Source organism: Protobothrops mucrosquamatus, unplaced genomic scaffold (genome assembly GCF_001527695.2).
Source record: "Protobothrops mucrosquamatus isolate PMUCROS unplaced genomic scaffold, P.Mucros_1.0 scaffold27, whole genome shotgun sequence".
Lineage (NCBI taxonomy): Eukaryota > Metazoa > Chordata > Lepidosauria > Squamata > Viperidae > Protobothrops > Protobothrops mucrosquamatus.
Window position 1 is genome coordinate 571,568 of NW_015386412.1, and position 27,870 is coordinate 599,437.

The 27,870-nt window shown below is 44.6% G+C and overlaps 1 protein-coding gene across 1 annotated transcript in view; it reads right to left on the reverse strand.

Annotated features, from left to right (window-relative positions):
- Nucleotides 1-22,998: 22,998 nt before the first annotated feature.
- Nucleotides 22,999-27,870, reverse strand: part of VPS13C (vacuolar protein sorting 13 homolog C) — a 49,408-nt gene continuing 44,536 nt past the window's right edge. The window contains exons 82-85 of the mRNA XM_029283146.1: nucleotides 26,435-26,526; nucleotides 25,969-26,092; nucleotides 25,339-25,428; nucleotides 22,999-24,456 (exon numbers count right to left, since the gene is read on the reverse strand). Of these exons, the coding sequence (XP_029138979.1) occupies nucleotides 24,361-24,456; nucleotides 25,339-25,428; nucleotides 25,969-26,092; nucleotides 26,435-26,526 (402 nt within the window). The 3' untranslated portion in view covers nucleotides 22,999-24,360. The remainder of the gene's footprint in view (nucleotides 24,457-25,338; nucleotides 25,429-25,968; nucleotides 26,093-26,434; nucleotides 26,527-27,870) is intronic.

Consider the following 27,870-nt stretch of genomic DNA (forward strand, 5'->3'; position numbering starts at 1 on the left):
ACCTGGAGCAAGCTGTGAATTGTAAAGTTATTCTTGGAAGGCCACGTGGCTTCAGCCCAGCCAATTATTAATGGGACTATTCCATAAACCATTGTTTAACCAGCCATGGCTCGGGGCAATGTCAAAATGGGTGGGTTCTCAGCCCCCCCCCAAACAATACAGAGCATTTGTTCAGCAAAAGTCACCTGATTGGACCTTCTCCAGATCGGCTGTGCAAGCCAGACGGACGGCTCTCTTGGCCCTGCAGCATCGCTCCCCATCCGGTAATCGGTCTGCCTTCAGAAGCCACAGAAGGGAGGAAAACGTAGCCATTGGAAAAGACACAAAATGGTTGGGCTTCTTACTCCCCAAGTCCTGAATAAAGGGAGGCACTTGGTCAGCTGCTACACGCAGAGGCCTCTTCTTGAAGCGTCATGGAACCAAATTAATGTGCCCTTTTCTCTTCTCCTCTCAGGCCATGGTACCGAAGGTGTGCAGCCTCTTTCTCCTCCGCCCGGTCTTGCTTTGTCTGTGGAGATTCTCAGTCATCCAAGCTCACCGTTGCCCCAAAGGTGTTTTTTTTCAAAAAGCAACTGGATTTTCTTTGTTTTTCCTTGAAGATGTTTCGCTTCCTATCCAAGAAGCTTCTTCAGTTCTGACAGAACTGAAGTCAGACCTGAAGAAGCTTCTCAGATGAGAAGCAAAACGTCTTCAGGGAGAAATCAAAAGAAAAAGCACCTGTCTTACTTTCTATCTTTTTCCAGCAGCCAGGCTAGGATTCCTGGATATTGCGAGGAGCCACGTGGTTCATATCCGTGGCCAGCTGGAGGTTGGGCAGGGTCATCTGTCAAGGGAGGCTACCCTAACGGGATTTGGCAATGAGAGATGGACTTCCATAACCAGATGGAGAACTCAGTGCCCAGAATCGCTTCCAGGCATCTTCTAACAGAAGAAGCTGCACCTGTCAAGCTTCATCCTGCTAGGAAGATACTGAAAGAAGAGATTTCCCTCCAGGCTGGGAATTTGTAGGGGAAGATGGTAAGAGAAGGAGTGCAGATAAAAGAAATACCTCATTCAACATATATGGATCTTTTCACAGCTACAAAAACTGGAGCTGTAACTTCCTTCAGTTTCAACAGAAGAGAAGGGCTGGCCGTGAAATCCAGGAAGGGCTCTGTGGCTCTGATTAAAGGAAAGTAGCCTCAGATAAGGAGCCATGTGGAGGAGGGCAGCCAAAAACGCCCTTTGTTAGTGGGCAAAGCTCCTATCGTGGGGGATCCATAGACCTGGCACAGTGTCCTGAAGAAAGAAAGGGCCCTCAAATATTGAAGAGGACTTTCCTTCTGAGCAATTCTATGCAGAAGAACTCTATCAGGCTTTGAAAGGTGTCTTGGAAGATGCCAATCCAAATTTCAAAAGGCACCACCTTGGAAGAGTCTTTGTTCTTCTCCCTGTCTCCAGATCCCTCCCCAATGCAAAACCCCTTTGGCTTCTCAATCGTTCAAGTGTAAGCTACCATTTTCAGGGTATAGGCTGGTCCTCAAATCCAGAAAGATGAGACAAGCTATGCCCAGTGCTGGGCAGAACAGAGCAGGAAACTCCCAACCAAGAGAAAAGAAAGACTAGGAGTGACATGATAGCAGTGTTCCAATATTTAAGGGGTTGAAGAAGAGGGGGTCAGCCTGAAGGCAGGACAAGAAGCAATGGATGGAAACTTATCCAAGAGAGATCCAACTTAGAACTAAGGAGAAATTTCCTGACTGTGAGAACAATTAATCAGTGGAATGAGTTGCCTCCAGAAGTTGTGGGTGCTTCAACAGTGGAGGTTTTTAAGAAGAGACTGGACGGCCATTTGTCTGAAATGGTAAGGGGTCTCCTGCTTGATCAGGGGGTTGGACTAAAAGACCTTCAAGGTCCCTTCCGTTGTTCTGTTATTCTGTAGATTCTGCCTCAAAATCCAAACACACTTTTTCATATCCAAAGCTTATTTATTTGTTAGAGCTTTGTGGCTTAATCTACCTCCGTGTGATCCCAGTCAATGCTGGCAGCTGGAAAAGTTCTCCCAAGGAGACAAATGCCATGCCAGGATAGACTTGAGGCCTAACAGGGCAGCTGGGTGGAGGAGAATGAAAGATTGTGCCATCTTGGAGCACAACTTTTCTACTCCGCTGCTTTTCAAAACCGCATATAATCCTCCTTCTGCAAGGCTCTAAAACCTGGTCCAGTTTGAGCCGAAGTAAATCTGGAGAAGCTTCAGAGTGGTACTTTTTCATTATCAATGGGGAAAATAACCTCCCTCTGCACATTTGTGGAAGGCTGCATTTCTTCCCTTTGCTTTCTAAGTGTTTGTATGACTAATAAGGTGTGACACAGCTAAGATTTGCAAGCATTTTTCCATAATGTAACTTCTTCCAGCTGAAGAAAAGAAGAAGCTAAATTTGGATGCCAGCAGCCAACAGGAACTTCACAAGCAAGCCAAAGCTTATGGGCCAAGACTTAGGTTATTGCTCAGAATTCTCCCCTTTTAAAATTTTGCAATGAGCATCACTATTTTTTTTTAAAAAAGTATAGAATCAAAACGTACAAAACTGCATATATTCATGAAAATAATGTGCAAGAATGCATTGTACGAAGGTAATGGTATGTGACAACTGTACAGTAGTCAAAACTGCAAACCAAAATGCTTGTTTAGAGAACGTTACTGTGAACTGTAAAAGCTCAACAGATTTTGCTGGATCACAAAATGAGAAATGGAGAAAACTGGATATTGTCACGCATCCCTACAGAAAATACTTCTACAAACAGATGACTTGGCTCTAAGAGCATCAAGATTGGAACTGAATAGGAGGAAATACCCATTGTTATCATTGTTATCTTTGGATGATGAGAGACCAGGGAGAAAACCTAGAGGTAGCTAGCATAAAATCAGCATAGCATAAAATCAGCTGTCAATCAATGCTGCAAACAACCATTCAACGTACGGCAGGAAGGAATGAGCAGGCCGTTGGCCAGAAGTGGAGTCTTGCTGGCTTAACAGCTCCCTAAGGAGTTTGCTTGCCCCAGCCTTATCACATACATCATAGTGACCAAATAAGCTTGGAAGCCAATTAAGAGCTGGTGCAGAATTTATAAGATGGAAATTACGTGGATCTGAAAAATAAAATATAGAGAACTTAACTTGCTGATCACAAGCCTCAGGACATCTCTGTCTAGCATTGAAATGAAGCGTTTTCCCGGAAGACTCCACAGAAGAAGGGCTAATCTCATGGATCATCGCCAGTCTGGGGCCTCCTCCAGATGTGTTGAGATGGCAATTCACACCATCCCAAGCCAGCTCTGGCCAGGCTGCCTTAGAAGTCCATCTGGAAACCGGAGCCTCAGTACATCTGGAGAGGGCCAGGAGCTGCAAAGTTTTGAAGCCTTTCCCATCATGTTTTTTAGATAAAGGGAAGCAGATCCATCAACCCAGAGGAATATCTTTCCCTGCTTTGGTTTTGCATTTTTTTCAAAACTTGAACCAGAGTTTGAATCTTCTGTTATTTTGACAGTTTCTGGCTATAGCATATTTAGTTGCATTGGGGGAAGAAGGAAAAAAAACACATTAAATTATTAGCTTGTGTACAACACACTGAGCTTAAACACAATCCAGCCTGTCAAAAGAAATGTCTTAATTAGCGAGACGAAAGCCGTTTTTCTTGACACAGCTTGTCAAGCAAAATATCGTACTTGGAGGGAATTTAAGCGAATTCAATTGTAGGAATTTAATAAGGCCTCATTCCACTCCCCTTGCAGGGAAGGAAAGAAAGAAGAACCACCGCTTGGGAGGGGGCTGGACCCCTTGGGGACCTGCCTTGGAAAACAAGCGGAGTCTGTCTCTTGAATCAAGGAAGGAGGAGGGCTCTCCAGGACCTCACAGGAGATTCCTCAGCTTGAAAGGTTTAATTAATTGAATTAGCAAACTTGAAACAACAAGAAAGAAGGCCTTCTTTGTTTTTTTAAAGATACCCTTGGAAAAAAATGTAAATTGAAAGATTAATACATTGTCTTTACTGGGGGGGCAGACTTGCACCTTAGAAGTGGAAGAAAATGCTAGCAATTATGCAATGTTGGCTAACATTTTCCAAGATCTTGGAGATACGGTTGAAAGTGCCTTGAAAATGTCAGCTCAATTGTGCCATGGTAGAAAGGCAAAAAGTTAGTGGTTATTAAGAAAGGGAATCTATATTGAAATACCAAGCTCTCCCCCTCATCCCCCCCCCAGTGTAAATGCCAAGTCAAGAGATTTGGGAAGCGTCAATGGTAGCTTCTAGAAGGTCTTGATGCCTCGGCTTGCAAGATGATTTTGCAAGTGTCCAAACTGACTGATTCAGTCCGTACATCAGGGGTCTCCAACCTTGGCAACTTTAAAACTTTTGGCCTTCAACTCCCAGAATTCCCCTGCCAGCATTGTGTAAGTCATTGCATCCACACACCCTCACTATTAACTGAAACTGTTGAGAGGATGGGAGTGTTGGAACAACTCAAGGGGTTTTTGATTCAGACTGGCTTCCAGGTCAAACCCTGAGTTGTACACCTAAGGCCTATCCTGATCTTGTTCTGTGTATCTTTTCCTCCCAGCTTCACTTCACTCCAGTTTCCACCTAAAGGAATCTTTGAATCTATCAAGACATGAAGGAAGGGATGCCAGGGACATTCACTGGTCCTGCCACAAAACATCTCTGTACTGATGCCAATCTTTGCTGGTACAGTTGACAACTGGGCAAGTTTGATTCAGATCCTCCTCTTAGCATAGGGAGGAAATTATTCCAAACAATGCCAAAGCGGGTTGAAGTTGAAAGTTTTTGGAAGCATCTTGCCTACACCTTCTCTAGTTGTTTGGGGTTGCTTGTTTTTCCCCCACAACCATTAAAGAGTGAAAAGGGACACAACCGAAGATGGTTGAAACATAATACGGGCAGAAGGCATTGTGATGACTCATCTCCCAAAGGTGTGAGCAACTTGGTCTTCTTTGCATCTTGTAAAAGAGGAGGCAGAGGCAGCATCTGAGGGATGGTGCGAGACTGGAGACATCCAATGATCTGAGAAGGGTCTACAAGTCCAGGCTACATAAATAAGCAGCAAGGAAGTTTTGGAAAGGCGTGCTTCAAACTCTTTGAGCATTGAGAAGTTTGGAGGGGCTCCAGACAGGGCCTGCCTGGAGCAGTCTATTTCCAGGGCTACAGGTCAAGGTCAAGCCCAGCGGAGGTGCGGAAGGAGAGCAGACAAAACTGCTTAGTTAACAACATAGCCTCCAGAGTCCAATTTACTGACTGCAGGGTGCTACGTTTGCAGACAGGAACAAAACTGGGAAAGTGACTAAGCCAGAAGCTGGGAAAACACCTAGAAATAGATCTGCTACTGAACAACGTGCTCACAACTTTGTTTAAAAGAAAGCAAGATTGAGGTGGGTCTGACATCAGTCAAGGGTGTAGGTGAGAGGCACTTTATTTTGAATATCACGCTGTGCCAACTCTGAAGACCTTTGGTGTCCTGCCAGAGGAATCTAGTTGAGCCGGAGAGCTCCTTTGGGGCTAGTGCAGGGGAACAAACTGGCCCCCTCTGACTCGAAGGCAGACCTTGAAGCTCTTCAGTCAGAAACTCTGGATTATCTTCCAGGATGCAAGGCACAGGGACTCCATCCCCATTCCAGAGTCTTAACAGAGTTTACTCTTCCAGGCTGCTGTTACAAAATGCATGGATGTTGGTGGAAGAGAATGTCCAGAGCTCAAGTCTTGTTTGTTTCCACCGTCTGCTCACAGAGTGTAGACCACAACAGGTGTCAAAGGGGAGATTTGAGAGGAAAAAGGGCTTCAGCACTACCTGACTGGCATTTATAGCAATCAGCACTGGAACAGAGGAAGCGGTTGTGGAGCAGAGAATTAGCCTTTAGCAAAAGCAAAAGTGGCTGTAGAGTCAGTGGGATTTTGTAGCATTGTGGTTTGGATATATCAGGATCAGTTGGTCCTATGAATTTTGTTTGTAATTGAACATTGTTCAATTACAAACAAAGATGGGCACCCTTGTACATTTTCTAAACAAACAAATGTCTCTTTGAATAGGAGCTGCTCAATATTCATGAGCAACTGGAGAAAAAACAATTGTAAAACACATATACAATAAAAACTCGGGCCACAATTTTGAGAGCAAAAGGAGAAGGCTTGTGGATCTCTGCTTTGCAAAAAAAAAAAGTTGCTTCTTAAATGTTGTTCAAGTCCCTCTGAAGGCAAAAAGCAAGAGACCCCATCTCTGAGAAACAGCCACCATTCTGAAAATCTTACTTTTTTTCCCTAAAAGAGTAAAATAAAATGCGTGTATTGAGTGAACTTCATGAGGAGGATGACCCGGTTTGAGGTCATCTGGGGTGAAGGCAAGAGAGCTCTTGAATCCAATTTGTGGATGCTGCTCACATATCATTATCACAGCCCTTCTCTGAGAGGATGAGGTAAGTTGGAGAGACAAGGACAGACCAGGGAGGAGGCAAGCGGCGTCTGGACAGGGGAGCCAAACATGTGGCCTGAATTTTTGAGCACCAAATCCTCTCTGCTAAGCATAACTAATCAAAGTCAGATGCATTTATCAAGTGAACAAGGCTGAGCGGCCGCAGCTGCTTCTGCAGAGGCCTCCTCATACATATGCTCAACACCTCTTTTGCAAGACCTTTTTCCAAGGAGACCCAACGACCTACTGGTGGTGAGGAATGAAAGCCTAGATACAAAGAGTTTGCAGAACATAACACTGTCTTGCTGGAAGAGACAAGTCTCCATTTGATCTGGTATCGTCTTCCCACAATGAGATGCCGCAGGTACTGCAGGTCAGGGAATTTCACAAACTGTTCTTTCCCCCCAGCATTTGGAATTTGGCCCAAGTCAACCTGAAGGCACGAAGACAGGCAAAGGGATGTTATGCCCTTGGAGCACTAGCCAGGTCTCCATTTGTGGCAATCTTGTTTGGAAGAACGAAGGCAGCAAGTTGGAGCTCTTGTTCCTCCGAGAACCATCTTATCAATCAGGTTTTTCTTCTGGCTGATAAATGTTCTTCCTGGAAAGAAGGGGACGATCCCATCCATAGGACAGCAAGAAATACTCTTCCCACCTTTATTTCGAGGGCAACTTAATCCTTGTTGAATAAAGTCTTAGTCTTATTCTCACCTATCACCTGGATCCACCAAGGGTCCACCAAGATTCCAGAGATGGAGTAGAGGGAAACATTTACCAAAAATCATGTCCCATCATCTGATTTTTCTGGACTCCTCCAATCAAGCACTGGAGGGGGAGATGAACCTTCCAGAACATGGTGCTGCCAACCATCAGCAGCACCTTCTTGCAGTGATGCCTTGCAGTTCTTCACCAGAAGATGCGTAGTTGACATTTCTGACTTAACAGAAGACCATCAGTGCCATGTGAACTGTTCGCATTGCAGCCCACATGTGCTGTTTATGTTCAGAAGATTAAAACTTCCTGACTTTATCCCGGAAAATAGGCCATGGTTGATCTTTGGGTTAGGTTAACATCCACTTACATTTCATGTGCCCATGGAATGGGAGGCAGGAAGAAGAGAGGACATTTTTCCCTTCCCCATTACTCAGCTCAAGTTGTGGGCTGTTTACATTTCCTGCACTGCAGAGAGCTGCTTAAATATTTAAATCTCCCAAATCCCCATCTTCGTTTATATCAGCAACAACTAATGAAGAGAAAATGAGTTTCCTATTGGATTTCTGAGAGAGAGAAAGAGAGAGAAACTCTTCCCACAGACCGAGTCGTCTACCCCTGCCCTTGCATGCAGCTCTCTTGGCTCAGGTGCCTCCCTCACCATTAACAATCAACTGAATGGAAATGGCGAGGGACCATTCACTTCCATAGCCTAGTAGCACCTGAAATGATGAAGTTCAACAGAGGTGCAGGGTAGGGTAGGCCAGGCTGGGCGGGGGCCACCTCATGGACAACTGGAAGCAAAAACTGTGACGTGATCTGCCTTTGGAAGGGTGCACGAGGCCAGCTCTGAAATTCGGCATCCTTGCCAGCAAGGTTAGGGAGAGAGAAGAGGATTCTTTTCAGAAGCCTTATGCTGAGCTAGGAAGGCAACATATGCCAGTATTTCTCACATGAGAAATTAGAGGTGTCCTGGCCTAATCCTGAAAGTAAGGCCTGCAGGTATTGTAGGAAGAGGAATCTTGAAGGATGGGAGGCTGGCCAAAGGAGACTTGAGCTCGCCAATCCAACTGGATGACTGGCGGTTTATGACCCAGAAGAGAACACCCAGCCAAAATGTGGTGACTGCCAATAGTACGGATGGCTTTTGGAGGGGTCTAATTGATGCATGATGGAGTTGATCAACAGACAACTGGATCTTCTGAATTCAACACGGACCAGAGCAGCCTAGCAATGGAATCTGCTCAGATAAGATGCAAAGGTTCATTTCAGATCACAAAATGGGTTGGTGCTGATGGAATTTCAGTGAGTCATCCCAGAATTGGGCACCCTCACCCACTGCAACATAGCCCATCTGTCTTGCCGCTGGAGCATGGTGCTGGGGTGTGTCCCTGAGTGCCTGGGCTCCAGAAATGGATTCCCCATCAAAGTCCTAAGATCATGGAGGAGGGTCTCCATGCTCTCGATGCCAAACCTTTGAAAAGGCTTAGAGCAAAATGAGCAGGAGTGAAGGACAATGGATTGATTTCAAAATGGAGACAAAATGCAGTAAAATGGGACAATTGAAACAAATGGATTGGATTTACACACAATTTGGCTCACTTTAGGGGTAATTTGACACTGTGGGCCAGCTATTATCCAAGAAGCTTGCTTGATCTTAAAAAGAAAGAAGGGAGAAGGCAGCAGAGGAGATAATACTGAAAAACAAAACAAGGGACTCAAACTCCCAGGAAGCTGAATTGTGCATCTAGTATTTTATCTGACTTTTGACTAGGGACCCCATCTTCACACAAGCCACACCAGGGTTCCTGGTGGAAATTGCTCTCACAATATGGTGAGGTGGACACCTCTTGGAAAGGTGGTGACTAAGGCTGCTTCCTCCAGTCACCTGAGACAGGTGTTGGCAACAGCCTTCAGTGCAAAAATTCCTTCAATTTCAAAATTGCCCTTCAACATAAAACCCCTGGTGTGCAGTATAATCAATAACAAACTTACAAGGAATGGATGAACTAGGAAGGAAATAATTAGACTGTTATTAATATATCCCTATTTCCAGCAGTGAAATATGGGGGAGACCTAAAGATTTCCATTTTTATCTCACCTGAACCATGTTGGGGCTGTAGAAATGTGGTGCTGGGTTCAAAAGGATAGTTGAAATTCTAATGCTTCCAGGATGTCTCAGTCTGGCCCAGTGGAGAAAACAGCTGGCCAGGTGTGTTCCGCAGATGATGCCCGTGTGTCTGCGCACCTGCTTCAACTTATTCCCAATCACATTGTGATCATGAAAAATAGTTTGCTATTTTGGAAACACGCACACGCACACACACACACATCCAACCAGAGCATCTCTCCAAATTCCAGAGACACAATTTGTCTTGTGTCGGGACAGGAGCCCAACAGCTGCCATTTGGCCCAGAAGCCGAAAGAGGAAGAAGAGGCTAAAAACATTGGGGGGAGGGGACACGAAGGAATGTAACCAAAGAAAGCAGAGGGTAATTTAGGATACTCACCACTGTTCAGGACAGCAGGGCTGAAAGACCCTTGCCCTCATCTTGAGTAATAGTCCCCTATCTGGGTCTTTCCACACAGTGCAGACAAGAGAAATGCCAAACAGTAAATCTCTCCTCCTAAAGTCTTTCTCCAAACCGCCTGATTTACCTTCAGGCAGAAAACACTAACCTGCGACAAAGACAACAGTGATTTTTTTTAATAGCAGTCCAGCAGGAGCAATAAAAATAGCCATCAAATGTTATAAGTTAACATTGACAAACAGAAATCCAAGTATAGAGCTTTATAACTAGGGTATGTATAACGACAAATCTTCAAGTGCCCTTTTTTTCCAAATCTAACTTAATTGTTTTGTAAGTGCTTGGAGTAGGTTCCGGGACCTCCGTAAAACCAATGGGACAGACCCTCTTTAGACCTACAACCAGCTGAACAAATATGGGTGGTTGCCACATAGCTTCCAGGTCCCAACCGGGAGAAATCTGAAGAAGGCTCAGCTTTTTTTATTTTTGTCTATTTATATTTCGTGTTTTTAGACTACTCATCTCCCTCAGTTGCCAAAACAGAATAACCAAAGCCAAAGAAGCTGCAGGAATTTAAGTCAGTAAAGGGGAGTCTTTATTCAGCCTGCTCCCCCATGTTCCTGCTCTAATTTTAAAGCTTCTTAAGCACAGCAAGATGGGCCTGGTGGTGTTTTGGTTTAATACATCCATGAAATCCAGGGCTACATAGTGGTATCTTGCATTTTAAATAAGACTAAAACTGACTTCCTTCCTAGACTCAAGAAAGTTGAGTTTGGGAAATGTTTAATGTTAGATGTAGCTGAGTAATTCATGGAGAGAAAGCCCAGTTCTTGTTCTTTTTGCTTCTGAGAGCACAATTGTACCCCCATATTCTAAGTAAGTAAGTAAGTAAGTAAGTAAGTAAGTAAGTAAGTAAGGAAGGAAGGAAGGAAGGAAGGAAGGAAGGAAGGAAGGAAGGAAGGAAGGAAGGGATTTTATGCTTCCCTGACAGTCTTTGTTTTATCCTAGAATGTTATTCTTCAGTACAAGCCAAACTGTTGCCTGTTCTGATGCCTTCCTTTCAAATTAGTGCTCTGAAGCTTGGAGATATTTTGAAGTTGAAAATCTACACACACACACACATGTTGGTGAGCAGCTGGGGATGTGCTAAGCTGAAGGTAACCTTGAGCATCTCCCTAGAATTTCTGATAGCCTTCAGGCTTCCCAGAGAAGAACTAAGGTGTTTTGCATCGAGGGGCGAGACTGGTGGAGACACTGGGGACTGAATAGGGAAGGAAGATAGTGAACATCTTCGCCATCTTCCCAGTAACTGATATGGTCAATGATGCAGAACTAAGAGAAGACTAAAGAACATCAGTTGCCTGTGAACCGTCTACAACTTCCTTCCCTTTGCTAAAGACCCCCGAGTAGATCATGGACCTTCATGCCAAATTTAGGATGGCATCAATGGTTATGGGCAACTTGTACCAGGGTAGACTTCAAGTTGTCACAAAAGCCTTTGTTGCCTCCCTAGATTGTGTTTAGATTTGTCAGATTTAGCAGTCCACTCTTTCTCTTGGAATGTGTACAACAGGGTTCAGGGATCTCCTGCCCTCCCCCCAACCCTTCTCATCCATTGATCAGGATCAGCCTCTGGGACTTGAGATACCTGGAGAGCCAAATGTTTCTCCCTGCATCTTTTAGCCCTGTCTGCAGTACTTGAAAGAGAAACTCTCCATATTTGCTAAGGCAAAGCTTTTGGCCGTTTATATTGTCTTTGCCTGATACCCAGTGCTTCCAACAACTCCATTGCTTCTCTTTTTTAAAGTGTCTGAAGTAAGGAGAAAAATAAACTAGACCGAGTCATTTATCAGAGAAGTGGGTCGATACTTTTCTGGTGGCATTTTAGCACCTTCAATGCAACAGCATCTTCATTAAAACACACCTGGCCAGACCAAACAAAATCGGTTGAAGCTGCAAACCAAAACACATTTTCCTGAGAATAGCTTCCAAAGAAACTACCTTAAGAGAAAAGGCACGGACGGTCGAACTAACAATTTGCAAATGTTGCAACCATCAAGTGCGCTATATAGTTCAGCATCTTTCTCCAAGACACAGCCCGTGCAAAGTTCTCCTGCCTGGGCCAAGATGGATCAAGGTGAATCGGAACGTCACCTGTCTTTCTCTTTCCCACTGATGAACTAGAAAGGTGCCTGTGACCCACAAACATGTTCCAAAATAGTCTGTCTTTAGGACAAGAGGCTCCCAAAGCCCAGCAGGAAGAAACAATCCACAGCAGCAAAGCAGAAGATCCTACTTTTAAATCAAGAGGCCGGATTCTCTGAGCAGGTAGTAGCTTTAGTGGTTAGGGCTGGACTAAGAACTGGCTGGAGTTATATCCACAGCTCTTGAAGGATGCAGTGGGAGCCCAAAGGCCTGAGGATTTCACTTTGAGGCCCATCCATTTGCAATTTCTCCGCTGCCCTTTCACAACACCATTATGGTGCAGCTGTTCCTCACTTTGCCACCCTTCAGATCTGTAAGGAGGAGCTCATGAACACAGCAGCAATGGCTGCCAAGCAGGACCAGCATTCATGCCATCTGTCAATGGCCTCACAAGCCTCAAAACCTTGTTGAAGACCTCTGCCTATCACTTACGTAAGAGTTTTCCTATTGTTGTATCATCCCTCCCCCCCTCCCTCCACCCACCAATGCCTTTCCCCTTTGCTTTTCAAATCGTCAATTCGTGCAAAGTCAAATTTCTGTCTCTACATCTAAAGCTTCTACCTGGCATCAAGACTGAAAATGTAATTTTCATTCCTTCTACTTGAATTGAATTGTTATTATCTAGTTTTCCAGATGTGAAGATCTGTCAGGCCCGCGCACCTAAATTTGTGCAGAAGGCTTGCCTGGCAGGTCTGAGAACCTGCTGTGCAGCTAAAAGAGGGGAAAATGTAATTTCTTTCTCCCTGACAATCAATGTCCCCTTGTTACGTCGGCTGTCCTGTCTTTGGAATTTGCCCCTATTATTTCTTAATAATGTATGTAACGCACTAACAGCCCAAGAGGCCTCCAGATTCTCATCTAAATCACAGACTCTTGCCAGAGATTAGATGTTATTTGACATCACAAGGACTGAAATTTTTAGTACAGCAGGCAGGATAATCTGGAGTGAATTATTTCTTCAATAAAGTATTCCTGTTTTGTAACAGGAAAGGGGGAGGAGGACCCACAATTACAGAGTGAATTATACCACCAGGGAAGACGCAGCGTTTTCAAGAAGCACATGAAAAAGACGCATCTCCATTCTTTGCACAAATCATGTACAAAGTTAGGTTTCAAAGCCTTCCCTGCTGCTGTAACGGATACAATTTTTTTCCTATTATTATTAACGCCCACATTTTTATTATGCTTCAGAATGCTCAGATAATTTCATAATCATTTATTATAATCGCCATAACAATAAAGATACCATCTTCATTTGTAAGAATGTAAGAGAAGGTCTGTTGGATCTGTTGGATCACACCAAGGCCCATCTTGGCCTGACCTTCTATTTAATCCCTTGGCAGATGGATGAATCTGAGGTACTTATCTGAGGGAGGACTTTTTTTTCCTGTTCTCCTCCTGCAACCGATATTTGAAGTCCTGCGGCCCCTCACTCAAATGTAATAGGGAGTCTTCAAGGCCAATAGTCCTAGATGGGCTTTTCTTCCGTGTCTCTGGCAGTCTCTTGCCATACCTTAAGAACACGAGGACTTAAGAAGAGCTCTGGAGGACAGGCTGCAGACCACCTCAGGCCAGCGTTTTGCTTTTCATGCTGACTAGCAGATCCCTTCAGGGAGGGTGTTCAGAAATAGGAAATGGAGGCATACCTCTCTCCTACTCCTGTTGCTACAAGAGCCCTTGGAGGTAACATTGAGCTTCTAGCAGCCCTGGGGGAATTGATCTCTATGCAATCTATGGTCCTCAGTTGCTTCTCCAGCCTAGAGGGATCAACAGAAGCTTCTCTTTCCTGTTCTGTCAATTCTTTTACTCATCTCAAGAAAAGGTCCTCCATCATTTCAAACTTTCACAGGTAGCCTCATTTATGCTACTCCAAGGGAAGGCCGATTTCCAGTGTTCTCCAGCCAACTGGTTCTTCGACTTGGCAGAAAGGACAGGAAACTGACGTTGCATTTCCAGGAAGTTTTCTGTATTGTGTTGGTGTAATAATGCAGCATGCTGCTTCGGGGCTTTCATATTGCTTCAGGCAAAATGCTGTACCATAAATTATGGCACCTAAAGCTGAGTTTGACCTATTGGTTGATGCATAATCAAGTGAATTAATTTGAAATATTAACTACACATTGTGGCCTAAAGGAATTTCCCCCTCTGTTGTCTTTCTAGTCACGCCACTGAATTCAATACCAGCCTCTCTCTCTTGTGCGGTTAAACCCAAAATATAAATAAGTCCTCCATTTTTGTGTTATATGCATTGAATACACCAGTAGGAAGAACAGTTTAGATGTGAGCTACATTCATGTTGAAACAAAAAAAACCTCCTCTGTAATACATTTTTTAAGCGGTGGTTCCTCTCTCTTTAATAGAAGAAATAAATTTCTGGAAGGAAGCATATGAACTGCCAGAGAATTCTAATAATAATTTAAGTCTTAAATCAGTATTTATATATTCTCTTTGATATATACCATTGGAATTCCTTCCCTGGGGATCTACAAACAGACTTATCAGTGTTGGCTGCGAGAGAAATATTGAAGAGACATTTTTGTCTGCATTTGGCTGAACAGAACTTGACTTGGGGGGGGGGGGAAAGCTCTTAAATCGCCCCCTTTTAACCCCAATCTACCTCCCAAGATTGTTATAAAGATAAAACTGGAGGGGCCGGGAGAATCTTCTAGCTAAAGGAAAAGCAGGTTTAGAAGTAATATTCAGGGGCCAGGTTGGAAACCAGTGGAAAGTGACCAGTTGTGGAAAGGTTTTCTACTAGGGACAAACTCAACTTGGCCAACACAAGTTCTTATAAGAGTTCAGGGTGACTGAAAGAGCTTTGGTGCTGCATAAGACACTAGAGGTGGTAGCCTAAAAAAGCAGAAAAGGAATTTGATGAGCATTTACTAAGATGTTTTCACAATGACCTTGAATTGCACTGCACATATGGGCCTCATGTCTTGGAAAAACTGAGCAGATTCTTCATCTTCTCATGCAGCTTTTGGGTTGGACCTTCAGAATGCCTTATCTGGACCAGCTTCTTTCAGCCCAGGATGAAACCCTTTGATTCAACCAGTCTTTCAGAGCCCTTCAGTGGAATCCCAGACGTGTTTCCTTAGAAGAAAGTCTGACAATACAGAGCATAATTTATTGACATCCAAAAATGTCCTAGAGCAATGGTCACAGAACATTGAACTGTGATTTTATGATTCCTTGAGTGTTGTTGAAGATGATAAAACCATATTGTCTGAACTGGGAGTTGGCTGAGAGCTTCCATGCTAAAAAAAATGCTGAAATAGAAACGTAATGCCTACCTGACAGCAAAAACCTCTGGAAAACAACATTTAGATCTAATTCGGTTCTTCCTGCTAGTCATCCAAGGCCAAGTGACTAAAACAGCAGAGCAGAACAGTCCCACTTTGCCAATCTGCAGGATCTGCCCTTTCTTGAAACAAACAGACCAACGGACAAGAGTTGGTGATTCCCTTCTGAGTCCGAAGGAGGTCTGGCACCTCCCAGGGCTCCGATAGAAACATCTCTCCAATCGTGCAGGCTACCCCTCACCAAATCTGGATGAATGATCATCTACAGCCATCTGGCTCCTGTTTAAATTTTTAACCACCTCTCACTTGGAATACTTTCCTGCCTTTCTTATCTTCATTTTAACTTAACAAATTGGCCATAAGCTAAACGGCACCATCTGTGGCTCACAGTAAATACAACTGTTGTTAATGAAATTACTCAGCTTTATCATTTTGCTTTAGAGCCTCCTGCCTGTTTTGCTGAGGACCTTTTCGCTGCTTGCCATCGTCAGTTCACAGGTTTCACAAATTTGGAAATTCAGCCATCTAGATTGGGCTCTGGGAAAATGAGTCACTACACCAGTGGTTCTCATCCTGAGGGTCGGGACCCCATTTGGGGTCGATCGACCATTTCACGGGGGTCGCCAAGCAAGGCTGTCCGCCATTTTTTTTTGTCCGCCATTTTTTTTGTCCGCCATTTTTTTCCCCTTTTTCGGCGGGTGCCTTACCTCCCTTGGGCTGGGCCAGCTGGTGGTCGGCCTGCTCCGTCTCTGCCGCTTGCCAGCTACGCCTCGGCCAGCGCAGGGGGCGGAACCACGCATGCGTGGCGCTCCCGGGCAGGGAAAGTCCTCGACTTACGACCGGTTGGGTAGTCCTCGACTTACAACCGGTTTAGTCCTCGACTTACGACCAGTTTAGTCCTCGACTTACGACCGGTTTAGTCCTCGACTTACAACCGGTTGGGGTCGCGGCATTAAAAAGGTTGAGAACCACTGCACTACACCCAGGGTGCTCAGCAGGGGAGGATTTCAGGCTTTGCATTTCTCCTGCTCCAGGGCGAAGTGCCATTTGTATCACATCCCAGAGCAGAGTCCTGACTCCTCACCACTGGGTCACTCTGCCTTCTGGCATTCTGGGGGTGACAGGATAGTGGTGTTCCAATATTTGAGGGGCTGTCACAGAGAAGAGGGGGTCAACCTATTCTCCAAAGCACTGAAAGGGAAGAAGCAATGGATGGAAACTAAAGGAGGAATTTCCTAACAGTGAGAACAATTCATCAGTGGAACGGCTTCCCTCCAGAAATTGTGAGTGCTCCAACACTGGAGGTTTTTAAGAAGAGACTGGATGACCATTTGTCTGAAATGGGATAGAGTCTCCTGCTTGAGCAGGGGGCTGGACTTGAAGACCTCCAAGGTCCCTTCCAACTCTGTTATTCTGTTCACACTCACTTGCCCCTTGCCGGACTGTAAACCTAAATAAGTGAGGTACCTACTTCCCCTCCTTCGGGGCACAGCACAGCTACACAAGGCTATTCTGATGTGGGTAAATTAAAAGGGACTTTACCTTTCATTAAAAGGGAAACATCTGCAAGGAAACAACCAAGCTCAGAGACCACCAAGGACCCCTCGTTGTTCACAAAAGGTTTCCCTGAGAGGAACAGGAAGGACTAGTCAGCACAGAAAATGTTTTAAGCAAAACAAGAGCTTCTACCTTTTTACTTCCCTGAGCTTCCTTCTTGCAAGATGGTTCTCCAAATAGAACTTTTCTTGTTCCTATCTTGGTCTCCTTTTGTATAGATATTCTGGATGGAGAGAGGTGTAGCTTGAATCCAAGACTGTATTTTTCTAGAACAGAAAGATTTCTTCTGAGGTTTATTAAAAGCAACGAGGCTGAACTACCTTTTTGGCACAAAACCAGAGAGGTTGGGATACATAAAATACCCCCCAAATCACCCCAAAGGACTATCCTTCATTATTTCCTGTTTACAGCTGGGACTGGGGCTGGTCACTGACTAACCCGACATTACCAATAAATCGTGATTCTTTAACAGCAAAAGACAGTAGGAATATTCTAATCAATTGGGTGCTTCTTTGCAGTCTCTCCTTATGTGTGAAACAAATATCTGTTTTGACAACTCCTTCCAGCTATAGTGGTTTAGAAAGGTCTGCCGAGATAGATGTTGGCTTCCACTCTTCACCCAGAGGAACGGTCCTGCAACACCTAAGAAACACCTGTTCAGCTCTTCTGTCAACAGGTTGCAAACCTTGATGCAATTATAGCTACCTAAAGTGAAGAAAATCTGGCATGAGGTTATAGTCGCTCAAGGCAAACACAGGTGGATGAAACCATAGGCCTGCTTGGAAAAACAAGGATTTATGTTTGGCCACAAGGAAAAAGAAAAGAATAAGCAATCAGGTATTGCGGCCCCAAAATGAGTGGAACAGCTGGTCCTACTGGGATGAGATGGTCAGCTGAGGCAGGTTGGAAAGAGCAACCACAAGGCCATCTGCATGCCAGAGGACTTTGTACCTTCCGGCCACAGCAGACCGGCTTCCACAAGTGCAAGCAGCACCTGAGCGAAGGATGAAGGTGAAACCAAGTTCAGGCAGAAATACCTGGTCTGTGTTCCTGTTTGAAAGCATGTGTCAATCACGTGTGACCACTTTAGGATGGGTTTCTCAGTCTTTGCTGATGAAAGATTACTGACCAGAGACAATCAAAATGGAGAGCTAATGATGGTCTCTTGACCTGCTCGTAATTCCAGTGTCATTCACATTTATTTTTTGCCATTTTTCGCTAACCTGGGGACCAGATGGTTCAGTTCCAACCCAGCAAGCTTTGGTGTTGTCCCAGGTAGCTGGAGCTGGTGCCAAAGGCCTCTGCACACGCAGTCACTGCGAAGATGCTTTAACGTCCTTTCCCTTGAGGGCCTTGAGCAGGAGTCGTGAGAAGAAGCAAATGGGAGGAAAAAATCACCACTCTAGTATAATTGCAGCCATGTTTGATGCAGACTCAGCCTAATGTTTCCATCAGTCTTGGGCACCAGATCCTCCATCACCACAGCTATAGGGTTCAACTTTTCCAGGGCTGGCTGGGGAATTCTGGGAGTTGAAGTCCACACCTCTTAAAGTTGCCAAGATTGGGAAGCCCAGACCTAAGCAAGAAAGCCGTTGACTTTGGTGCCTTCCAGCAGCTACTATCCTGGGCCACTGTGATGACCAATGGACAACCCATGATCCCTGCCCTTCCAAGGATCCAATTTCATTTGACACATGAAATGAAGACAGAGACTTCAAGGTCTCTTCCAAGAGGATTTGAACCCAATTCTCTCCACCCTGGCATGATCGGCACCCATTTTTATCCCCTTCACAAAGGCAGGTTTCCTTTGCTAACTTCACAATTTAGGAGCAACTTTGCGCTGATGACAGGTTTGAATCACTTGCAGGATAAATGTCAGTAAGTGAATAATCTCTAGCTAAAGGCAAAGCCCAGGGCGCTCGGAAATGCTGATCCTGCTGTTGAAGGGAAAAACTTTTGCAGCATATTTGAAGTAGGACAATGTGTTTAAAGATCACGTACTGTTTACTCACCATATTCCATTTTAAGGTTATTTACCTGACTATCTTTTTAGCAATTGTCACATTATCTTAATAATTTGACTAACGGGCAAAGGAGTTTTGCCTCAGAACTTTAGAGAGTATGGAGGTTTTGCATTCAGCACTGAATTCTGTGACCTTTCTTGAAAAATTATTATAAAAAAGATGGTCAGACAAGATTTTCCCAAAGATTGCCATGGGTTAGGCCATCTAAAGAGAGAGAGAGAGAGAGAAAGAAACATAAATTCCAAAAAAAAGCCCAGCCCTCCCCTTTAGCTCCAAGCAAGCACCAATCCCTTCATCTTCTACTCTCTACTGGCAAAGGTCAGAGAGCTTAATTTGCCCACCATGGATGGGAGGTGGAAGGATGCAGAGATGGCTCCGTTTCCAGTTGAACCCTCAGGTCTGGAGGAGACAACTGACTTCAAAGAGGATCTGCAGTTTATTAAACTCTCTTCTCTGGATTAATGGACAGCTCGCAGCCCTGAAACTGCCAACCCATCACATTTCCCAGGCAATTCACTATATGGAGGAGAAATTTAAAAATAAGTACACAGAAAGCAGCCTTTCTTCTAGGGAAGAAATGCACATAAGAAGCTTAACTGAACTGTTCTTCAGCTCAGAAAGCTTACATTGGGCATTCCTCTCTCCCGACAGCTGCATAAAGTCCCAAACTAGAAAGATTTGCTTGCAGTGCCAGCAGGCAAGGATACAACATGGCTCAGAAGTCATTTCCAACATTGCAAAGTTAAGAAAAAGGCTGGCATGCTAAACATTAGGGCAGATGCAATGTATTAATAGAAGTTAAAACAGCCCTTTTCAACAAAAGGACTTTTAGCCAAATATTACTCTGCACCTCTTGCCTTCTTAGCAAAAGAAAAGAGACTTGCTCGGAATTTCTTTTGACATATTTGAAAAATTACAGCTTGCAAATAATTTACTTTTACACAAAGCCACCCATGCTCAGAACAGGAAGTGTCAAAAAAGATCAAACATTGTTGGCCTAGGGACAAGACAGAGAGAGAGAGTCTGAATCCCAGCTTTTCTACTCTCAAACTGGCCCAAGTAAAGCACCATCTGTTTCGATGGTCATGGAAGGGGTCTGTGAGAAGACAGAACTTAATTGCCCATGTACACGGGCAGATTTTGAGGTTTGGCCCACAGTACAAAGAAAAAGATCGACCCATAATAAGCAACACATTAGGAGTCCAACTCCTCCTTTCCCATCACAACTGCTCCAGCCCAATCTTCTTGAACTGCAAGGACACGCAGATGTCATCTGCACTCCGGGAGCATGATTGATCTTTGTGGGGGTCACCAAAAGGGACTAATAAAAATGGATTGCCTTTGAGGCAGGAGAAGATCAAAGCAAAGTGGGGCCCACAGGAGGCTATTGTGCTCCCGGATCTGCCCCAAGCCTCCAGTTGGTGCGGTAAACAATGGCAAGTGCCAGCTGCCATTGATCACTTGCTGGAGCTGGGGAAGAGGTCTTTCATCATTGTCTCGTTGAGAAGAATCCAAAAATGAAGATGGATATGAAGGTGTCACAGGTGGAAAGACCACTATAACAGTCATTAAAACTTGGGTGTTCCAACAGGCCCAGGGCTAGGCACCAGCCTCTTCCCTTTCTTCTTGAGATTACCAAGGTCCTGGCTTGGCTGCCTTGTTAGAGGGGAGACGTCACCAAGTCTTTTGGCTTTTAATTGGAGAGAGGCTCCTGAAGCTTTGCCTGAGCCACTTTGGGACTAGTTTAGCAAATGACAGAAGAATATTGTTTTCCCCGGAGCCCAAAACTGAAGAGAAGTCTAATTCTCCTTTCTCCAGTTCTGTAATAGCCAACGGGCAGGGTGAATCACAGCACCGAGAGATGGAAGTGTGAACTTGGGAGAAGAAAAGCAGTGGTGACAGGCAGTTTTCAGAAGCCACCAATATTGAAAATAAGCAATAAAATCACTATTAAACAGGTTTCCATTTCACATGACCCAGCCATCTGGAAGGATGTTTTGGTAGCAAATCAGAAATATATTGAAGTAGGTACATACTAAAATGTATACATCACAATTTGGATTACAATCCCAATCCAAATTTCTGTGCTGGACACTGCAGACCACGTTATTTAAGAACACTAGGGCTTTGTTGCAACAGACCAAAACGTATTTAATCCAGCATTTTATTCCCATCGTGGCAATGAGATGTTTTAAAAAATGCATTTTTAATTTAGTGCAGCCCTTTGCATTACATACACTTTGCAACACACACATGTCCCAACTCTGTCTTCCCCCACCTGGCCTACATTTCCCAAATTTCTTTCTGTCTGAGAAGTTTACAGAGAACCTCTGAAGAAATTATGCTAAATATTGATTGTTGGGAGGCATGACGTATAAACAGGTGTAAACTTAACATTATTAATTATTGTTCATATATTTCTTCAGAAAAGGATGTAAAAAATCTTGACATTGAACATACAAAACAATTTCTATCCCTGGATTTTAAACACTGTCGGGACCGAAAACTTTTAAACATACATTTCCGGTTCCAGAACTCTTGTGAAAATGTGGGCCTGCGACTGCAGCCAGCACAACTTTACTTATGAAAGGCCCTCCCATCCGTGCCCTCCATCCAAGCAACCGTGACCTTGAGGATCCAGCTCACCTCCTGGATTCCACCTTGATGATCCAGCTCACCTCCTGGATCCCAAAAAGCATGCATAATACATTAGGCAACTAATTACCTCACAGCCTCTACCTGCACGCCTTGGAAAGGCATGCCTTCTTCTTAAGAAGAGCTGGTGTTATGAATATTCAGCTGCCTGACCCGTTTCCCCTGTCCCCCCCCTTTAAGAAAACACAGGGTGCCAAAGCATCCCGGGACAGTTCAAAGACTAAGACGTTGGTTACTGAAGAAGCCCGTAGTGGCTCTGTCCTCTCGAAGCTTATCCCATCGGTCTGTCTGAACAGACTAAACACGGGTGATCGTCCTGCTTCCTTTTGCCCCTTTTCCCCGGTAGAGCACTCAGGCTACGCGGCCATGTAAACATACCAAATGCTGCCCAAGTGGTTCTCTGGCACTTTGCATTTCATATGAAGTAAAAATCTATTTCTGCAAGTGATGAAAATGCACGGGAGGTCTCCAGGCTGCTGCACCAGAACTGAGACTCATTTTTCGAGACCCCGCAGTCCACGCCACTTCCTCTGAATATTTATGAATGTTTTAGATGCGAAGAGGTCTTCAAGAAGAGTTCCTACGAAGGGAGAGCGGCTCAGAGATTAGTGCAGTCATACCAAGCATCCCAGTGCTGTTGGCAAACCAGGCCGATTGTACCTGCTCAGGTGTCTCGAATGGGGTCACCGGGTTTCTGCAGCCTTGTGGGTGAGGGCAGCTGCTGACAGGTTGCTTCAGAGAACCCATTCCTCAAACAGCAGCCAATGCCTTGAACTTTATCCCTCTCGGTCTCTTAGCAGTAGCCTCTGGGAACTCACAGAGACGGGCATTTTTTTAAACTGTGAAAAACAGCTGGCATTCAGGCTGTGCAATTTAGTTGGCTAGCATGGCTAATAGTTATTATGTGCCCATCCCTCTTGAATTATTTCTGAAGTTAGTTACAAGTAAAAATAGATGCCAGGATTCATTTACTTTTCATTTGCTTGCCAGCTTTACAAATTCTATCATCTTATCACTAAACAATTTCATCAGCTGAGTCAAAGGTCTGTTTTATAAAAATAAAATCTATCTGTATTACATCAATGACTTTTCTATTTCTTCCTTCCTTCCTTAAAATGTTTGCACAACTTCTAAGTTTGATTCAGTAATATACCATATATTATTTCTCAGCCTTTAAACTTGACAAACAACAAAAGTCCAGGAATAAAACCAAACAATTCTTCTATCAGTGCTAAGCGTGCCACGTTTTTGAAGTTAGGAAAGGCTCTTTTGAAGAAAGACCAGACACAGGTTATGTCCATGTGCACTCACAAGAAGTGAAGTTTTGTTAACTATTACACTTAGGCATTGTGGCTTTATGCAACTTGTTCTTAACATACGACAGAAAGGCTGAAGTATCAGTTGTAAAAATAAGGAAATGCTACCATCTTGTGGAAAGCAATCAAACCCAATTTCCGAGTGTTTGACTGATGACTCCAACAGGCATCCCTTTGCAGGTGGAGTGAACTCTGCAGCACAATTAACATTCTTTGATAGTATCACAGAAAGAGTTGCATATAAAATATTTTTATTTGGCAGTATATTATATGTAACAAAAGTAAACACAGATAGTACACTTTATGTGACCAACAGCCAAATTCCCTGAGTGAACTAGGTGACTTTGTCTACCTGTTAACTCTGACCTAGCCCTAATAGTGTCTGCCTCATTTACAGTTCTAAATTAGACCCTAATATTATTTAGGCATTGCTCCTATTACTTTGTAAATAACATCATTTGTGGTGTTGTGTTTTTGCTTGAGGCAGTGACTCTGCCATAATTTGACTGTAACTGCTGGCATATAAATCTGTATCTTTGTTGCAAACTCCTTGGTGCTGAAGGATTATTTTGGAGTGTAAATTGGATGTGCTGAGACTACAAACGTAGCTCATTAACCAGTTCTGGCCGTGTTGTTGTGAATACTAGCATGTTATGAGTATGAAGGTGCTTCCTAAAACAAGTGTGCAAAAAGAGAGCATCACCCAAAAACAAATAATTGGGCTTAAGAAATACTGAATGTTAAGCAGAATTGCCTGCGTGTATAAAAAGCCCAAGTTTACCACGTTGCCTCCAAAGAGGACCTGGGCAGGAATAGTTCAGCCGCCGGAGCACAGACGGAGGAGTCTCTCCCAGAGCGGCTGAACCACCCAGGGCCCGATCCCTGGCAAGCACCTGGGTGTTTCTGAAGCCCAACCTAAAATTCGCTGGATTTGGCATTAGGGGAAGAGAAAAAGGAGCTGGGAGTCAGTCGGAGGTGATGAAAGTGCGCTTCCAACCTTTGGGTTTGGTGCTGCAGTGGAGCTGCAACGGGCTGGGACCCGGAGTCAGTTCTTTCTTTTAAGTCTGGGCATTTTTCTATACTGTATATTGTCACCAGAGAATCTAGTGGAAATGTGCAGGACATTCCTAAAAGAGAATTGTGTTCTAAGCCAAACATTTCTGTATCACATAAATCTAAATAAGAGTAGTTCACGTAATTAGGCATTCTTTACTGACCAGCATGAAGAAAGAACGTCTGTCCCTGATTACAACTGGACGAGGGACTCCCTCCACCAAGTCCTTGGACTGTGAGGAAAAGCGAATCTTCTGCATTAAAAAAATCTCTTCTCTGAATAGACCTGATTCACGGGAAGCGTATTTTCTGTCGAAGGCAGTAGAAATGAATTTTGATTCATTTATTAAATTTAAAGCAGAAGGAATCTCGGAATTTCTTCTTTGGGGTCTTGATTGTCAAGATTTTCTAGAAGCACGCCCACAACCGATTGAAATCTAGACAGAGGAAAGCTGAGACCGGGGCTGAATACTTCCACAAGGAGGGTCAACCAGGCACAGGTTGTTCCCCCAAAGGCCTGAGCCGAAGCCCCCCATCCCCCGGCCAGGTCCCAATCATGTCCTGGATATGCGTCTTTTCAGAGAGGCTTGCTTCACCAAGGTCTGCTGGTGCCTGCTGGCTTCAGCCTCGTCGATGGCTTGACACATCCTCTGCAAAGCGGCAGAACGTAGTGATTAGAACCCTTTGCTGAAAAAAATCGGCACCCTTTTCTTGCAAAAACCCAGATTCAACCGAGAGTTGGCACAATCGGGGCGGCAATGAAAATGACCCAGGAAGTGTTGCGTGTGGCCGTCTTACGACCGGCAGCTTAGTGACTGTTCAAAGTTCCAACAGACCTACTACCTGGGGAGTATTTACAATTCAAATTCAAAGTTCCGGTGCTCACCCACCCCATGGTCACATGACCGCACTTTGGGCACTCGGCAACTGGGCTGCGTACACAGCCATTAACTGTGACTCCGTCACGTGGCCATGTTTTATGTCTGTTTTGCTGAAAACTGGCATTCATATCCGATTTTCTGCAAAACCATGCCCGTAGCCCATTTTAGGACCATCCCCAGTTACAACTGTGAGGAGCAGGGCTCCATTTCAGCTGTAACCTGAGGACTACCTACATTCAGAACCCTTGAGGAAAGGCCACGGCCTTTCTGCCTGCAAGACTCCACACTTGGATGCTCACCAACCCAAGCCCCTTGCTAAGACACTGTCAGAAGTGACCAGGATAGCGACCAAGAGAGGCAAGGGTCATCCCTCAGGCACCAAAAAGGGCATTTTTCTCCTCTTATTCTAATTAATCAAAAACTAATCTTCAATGTGGAGGGTAGAAAAACCCGATTCCCCTGGAAATTGCCCTAGAAAGGTTGCAGACCAAACGGGACATGAATGTGCTAATCTGAGGCATTAGACCCCACCGTACAAAACTTCACTCAGGAAGTTTTGAAATAACCTTTCAAAGGCAAAGACCAAGCGCTGCCAGGGCAGCCAGCATCAAACTGACCCTTCAGCTGAATGCTGGGGGGGGGGGGGCTCACCTTTGCGGTAGTTGCATCTGGGAATCGGATTTTCTTTATTAATTCTTGTCCCGAAGTCTCCTTTTTGGAGAATGGCAGTATCCCTTTATCCTGTTAGAAATGGCACAAAACGCTTAAATATTCAAATATGTGTCAGAAAATGAACCAAAATATATTTCTGCATTGACCCGATTTCACTTTGGAACAGTTTCACATCCAAAGTTAACCCCTTTATTGTTTTTGCCCAGAGAGTCTTCCGATACTTTGAAGACTTTTATTAGGGCAAATGTTTTCATGAAAGTGCATAAAGGAGCACATTTTCCCAGTAATGTCTTACGTTCATGAAGATGAGAGAGCAGGATGGACTTCGGTCTCTCCTTGAGAACAACGGAAACGCAGATTGAGCTCCTTATTATTTTAAGGAGTAAAATTATTACTTTGCTCACAAAAGGAGATGCAGCATTAATCTACCACTCAACTAGCCAAAATCAATGCCACAGAGTTGATTTAAAATATATCCTTGAAACACAGTAAAGGTTTTGGTTCTGGGTTTGCATTACTCTAGCGAGCTTGTTTGCTGATTCGTAAGAGTTTGGGGCTGTTAAGGGCTGTTTTGGTCAGACTTATTATGCCGAGATCAGACTCTCTTACCTTAACGAAGATTTGCAGGAGGTTCTCATCTGTACTGGGTGGCCGTGTAAAATCTTCATATAGGTAATCCCAGTCTGTGGTGATGTGACCTAGGATCTCCACTTCTTTTATTAAGAGGACTCTCCTAGAGGGACCGAAAGGTACTTTAGGACTTCCCTTTCAGAAGAAACAATCCACAACGTGTCCGAGACCAAAGCATCTTAACTTGAATGAAACAATCTCGGTTCCACTAAAGAATAAATGTAGAAAGCACCCCCCCCCCAGGAAAGCCCCAATTCTACTTGTGGGGAGGCTCAGCTTAATTGCAAAGCACCTGCTTTGCCTGTGTGATGCCAACATAATGGAGGACCGAGAGGGAGAAGATGGGTGAGGCTCCTCAGCTGGAGCATCTAGCACAGGGCAGAAGGGAAACTAAACCGAACCTCTTTGCTCTCCTCACGTATAAATCACCCACTGAAGGCCATACCTGCTGGTGACCACAATGTAGGTCTTTCCTCTTCCTGGAAGTGGACAATAGTGCTGGAAACTCTCGGCCTCCAGCTTCTTGATGTGGGAGTTCTGGAGCGGGAGTAAAAATGCTTTGGATTAGATTAGAGCTGCAAGGCTCAAACTCTTACAGGAGGCACAACTGGCTTGTCCTGGACTGACCTTCCTCCCTACAGGTGCTGCTAATGGAGCCCATTTGAGATGCAGCCTCAAGTGGAGCCTCAACTGAGACTACCTGGAGGCCTTCAGTCCTGACCCGGCTGAGAGCAGAGCAGGGAAGGGAGAAGGGAGCACCAACATGGGCTGACGAGAGAAGAACAAAAGTTGCCCATGAAAATTCAAAGATGGCACTCGGAGGAAACAGGAGGTCAGGCCCAATTGCCCTCCCCTGCAGCTGGCATTGGCAGTGAGGTTCCCATCCAGATGTTTAGGACCACGACCTCTTCCTCACTGGCTATCTTGGCTAGGGAAAATGGGTGTTGAAGCTCTCTCTATCTGAAAGGCAACCTCAGACTATCCACCCCTTCTCAAAACAGGGGCCCAATTCTCAGGGAAAGTAGCAGACGATACAAAGGTCACCCACCTTCAAAAAAGGTTCTCACAAGTTTAGGTACAAATTTTTTTTAATTCACCAGTGCATAGCATTATGTACACATTTGCAACATTACACACTGAACACCAATATGAAGCAGGAAATATTACCAAGAACTCGCTTTATTTTGGGGATGAGGAGAAAAACATTGTTGAGAAACCTAAGGCTTCTCTTCCATTGCAAGGGAAAGCACCTCCATACCAGGGAAGGGCAGGGGGGCAGTTTTCTGCTCTGTGTGGGCAGCTGGTGCTGTTCCAAAGAGCAGTCACCCTCGCTCTCAATATTAACCGGATTTAGCACATATTCGGGGGGAAGATGTGTGTCCCTTTTTTCATTATCCCCCAAAATGTCTGCAACCCAGTGGTTTCATAAGACCCTCAGGCAGAGACCCCCACCCTCCTCTTTGCCTATTATAAAATGATGTTCTGCAATAACTCTCCCCAAAATGTCTTTGGTCTCAAGTGCAAACAACTGAGGAAGGAGGGTCTCATCCCCACAGGGGATCCCATCGGCTCCTGGCCTCCTTTCCCATCATCTCGCTCTCCAGCCGCTTCCTGTCCTGAGCTCCCTTTCCTAGCAGCTCACTACTTTTAGCACTGAGAAATATTTGCCCTGTCCTTTGAAGTGGAGACTATCAGAAGTTGGTATTAACAATATGCAAAGGCTCAACCGTGGATGTCTCTGGAATTAAGTCTTTCCATTTCAATCAAACCAAGGCAGATAAAGATGGTTAAGTTAGTCAGGAAAAGAGAAGCAAAACAGGTGATTCCGTGGGTCCAGCCGGGGTTGGGCATGCATGGAAGGAGAAAGGGAGAAAGAAGAAA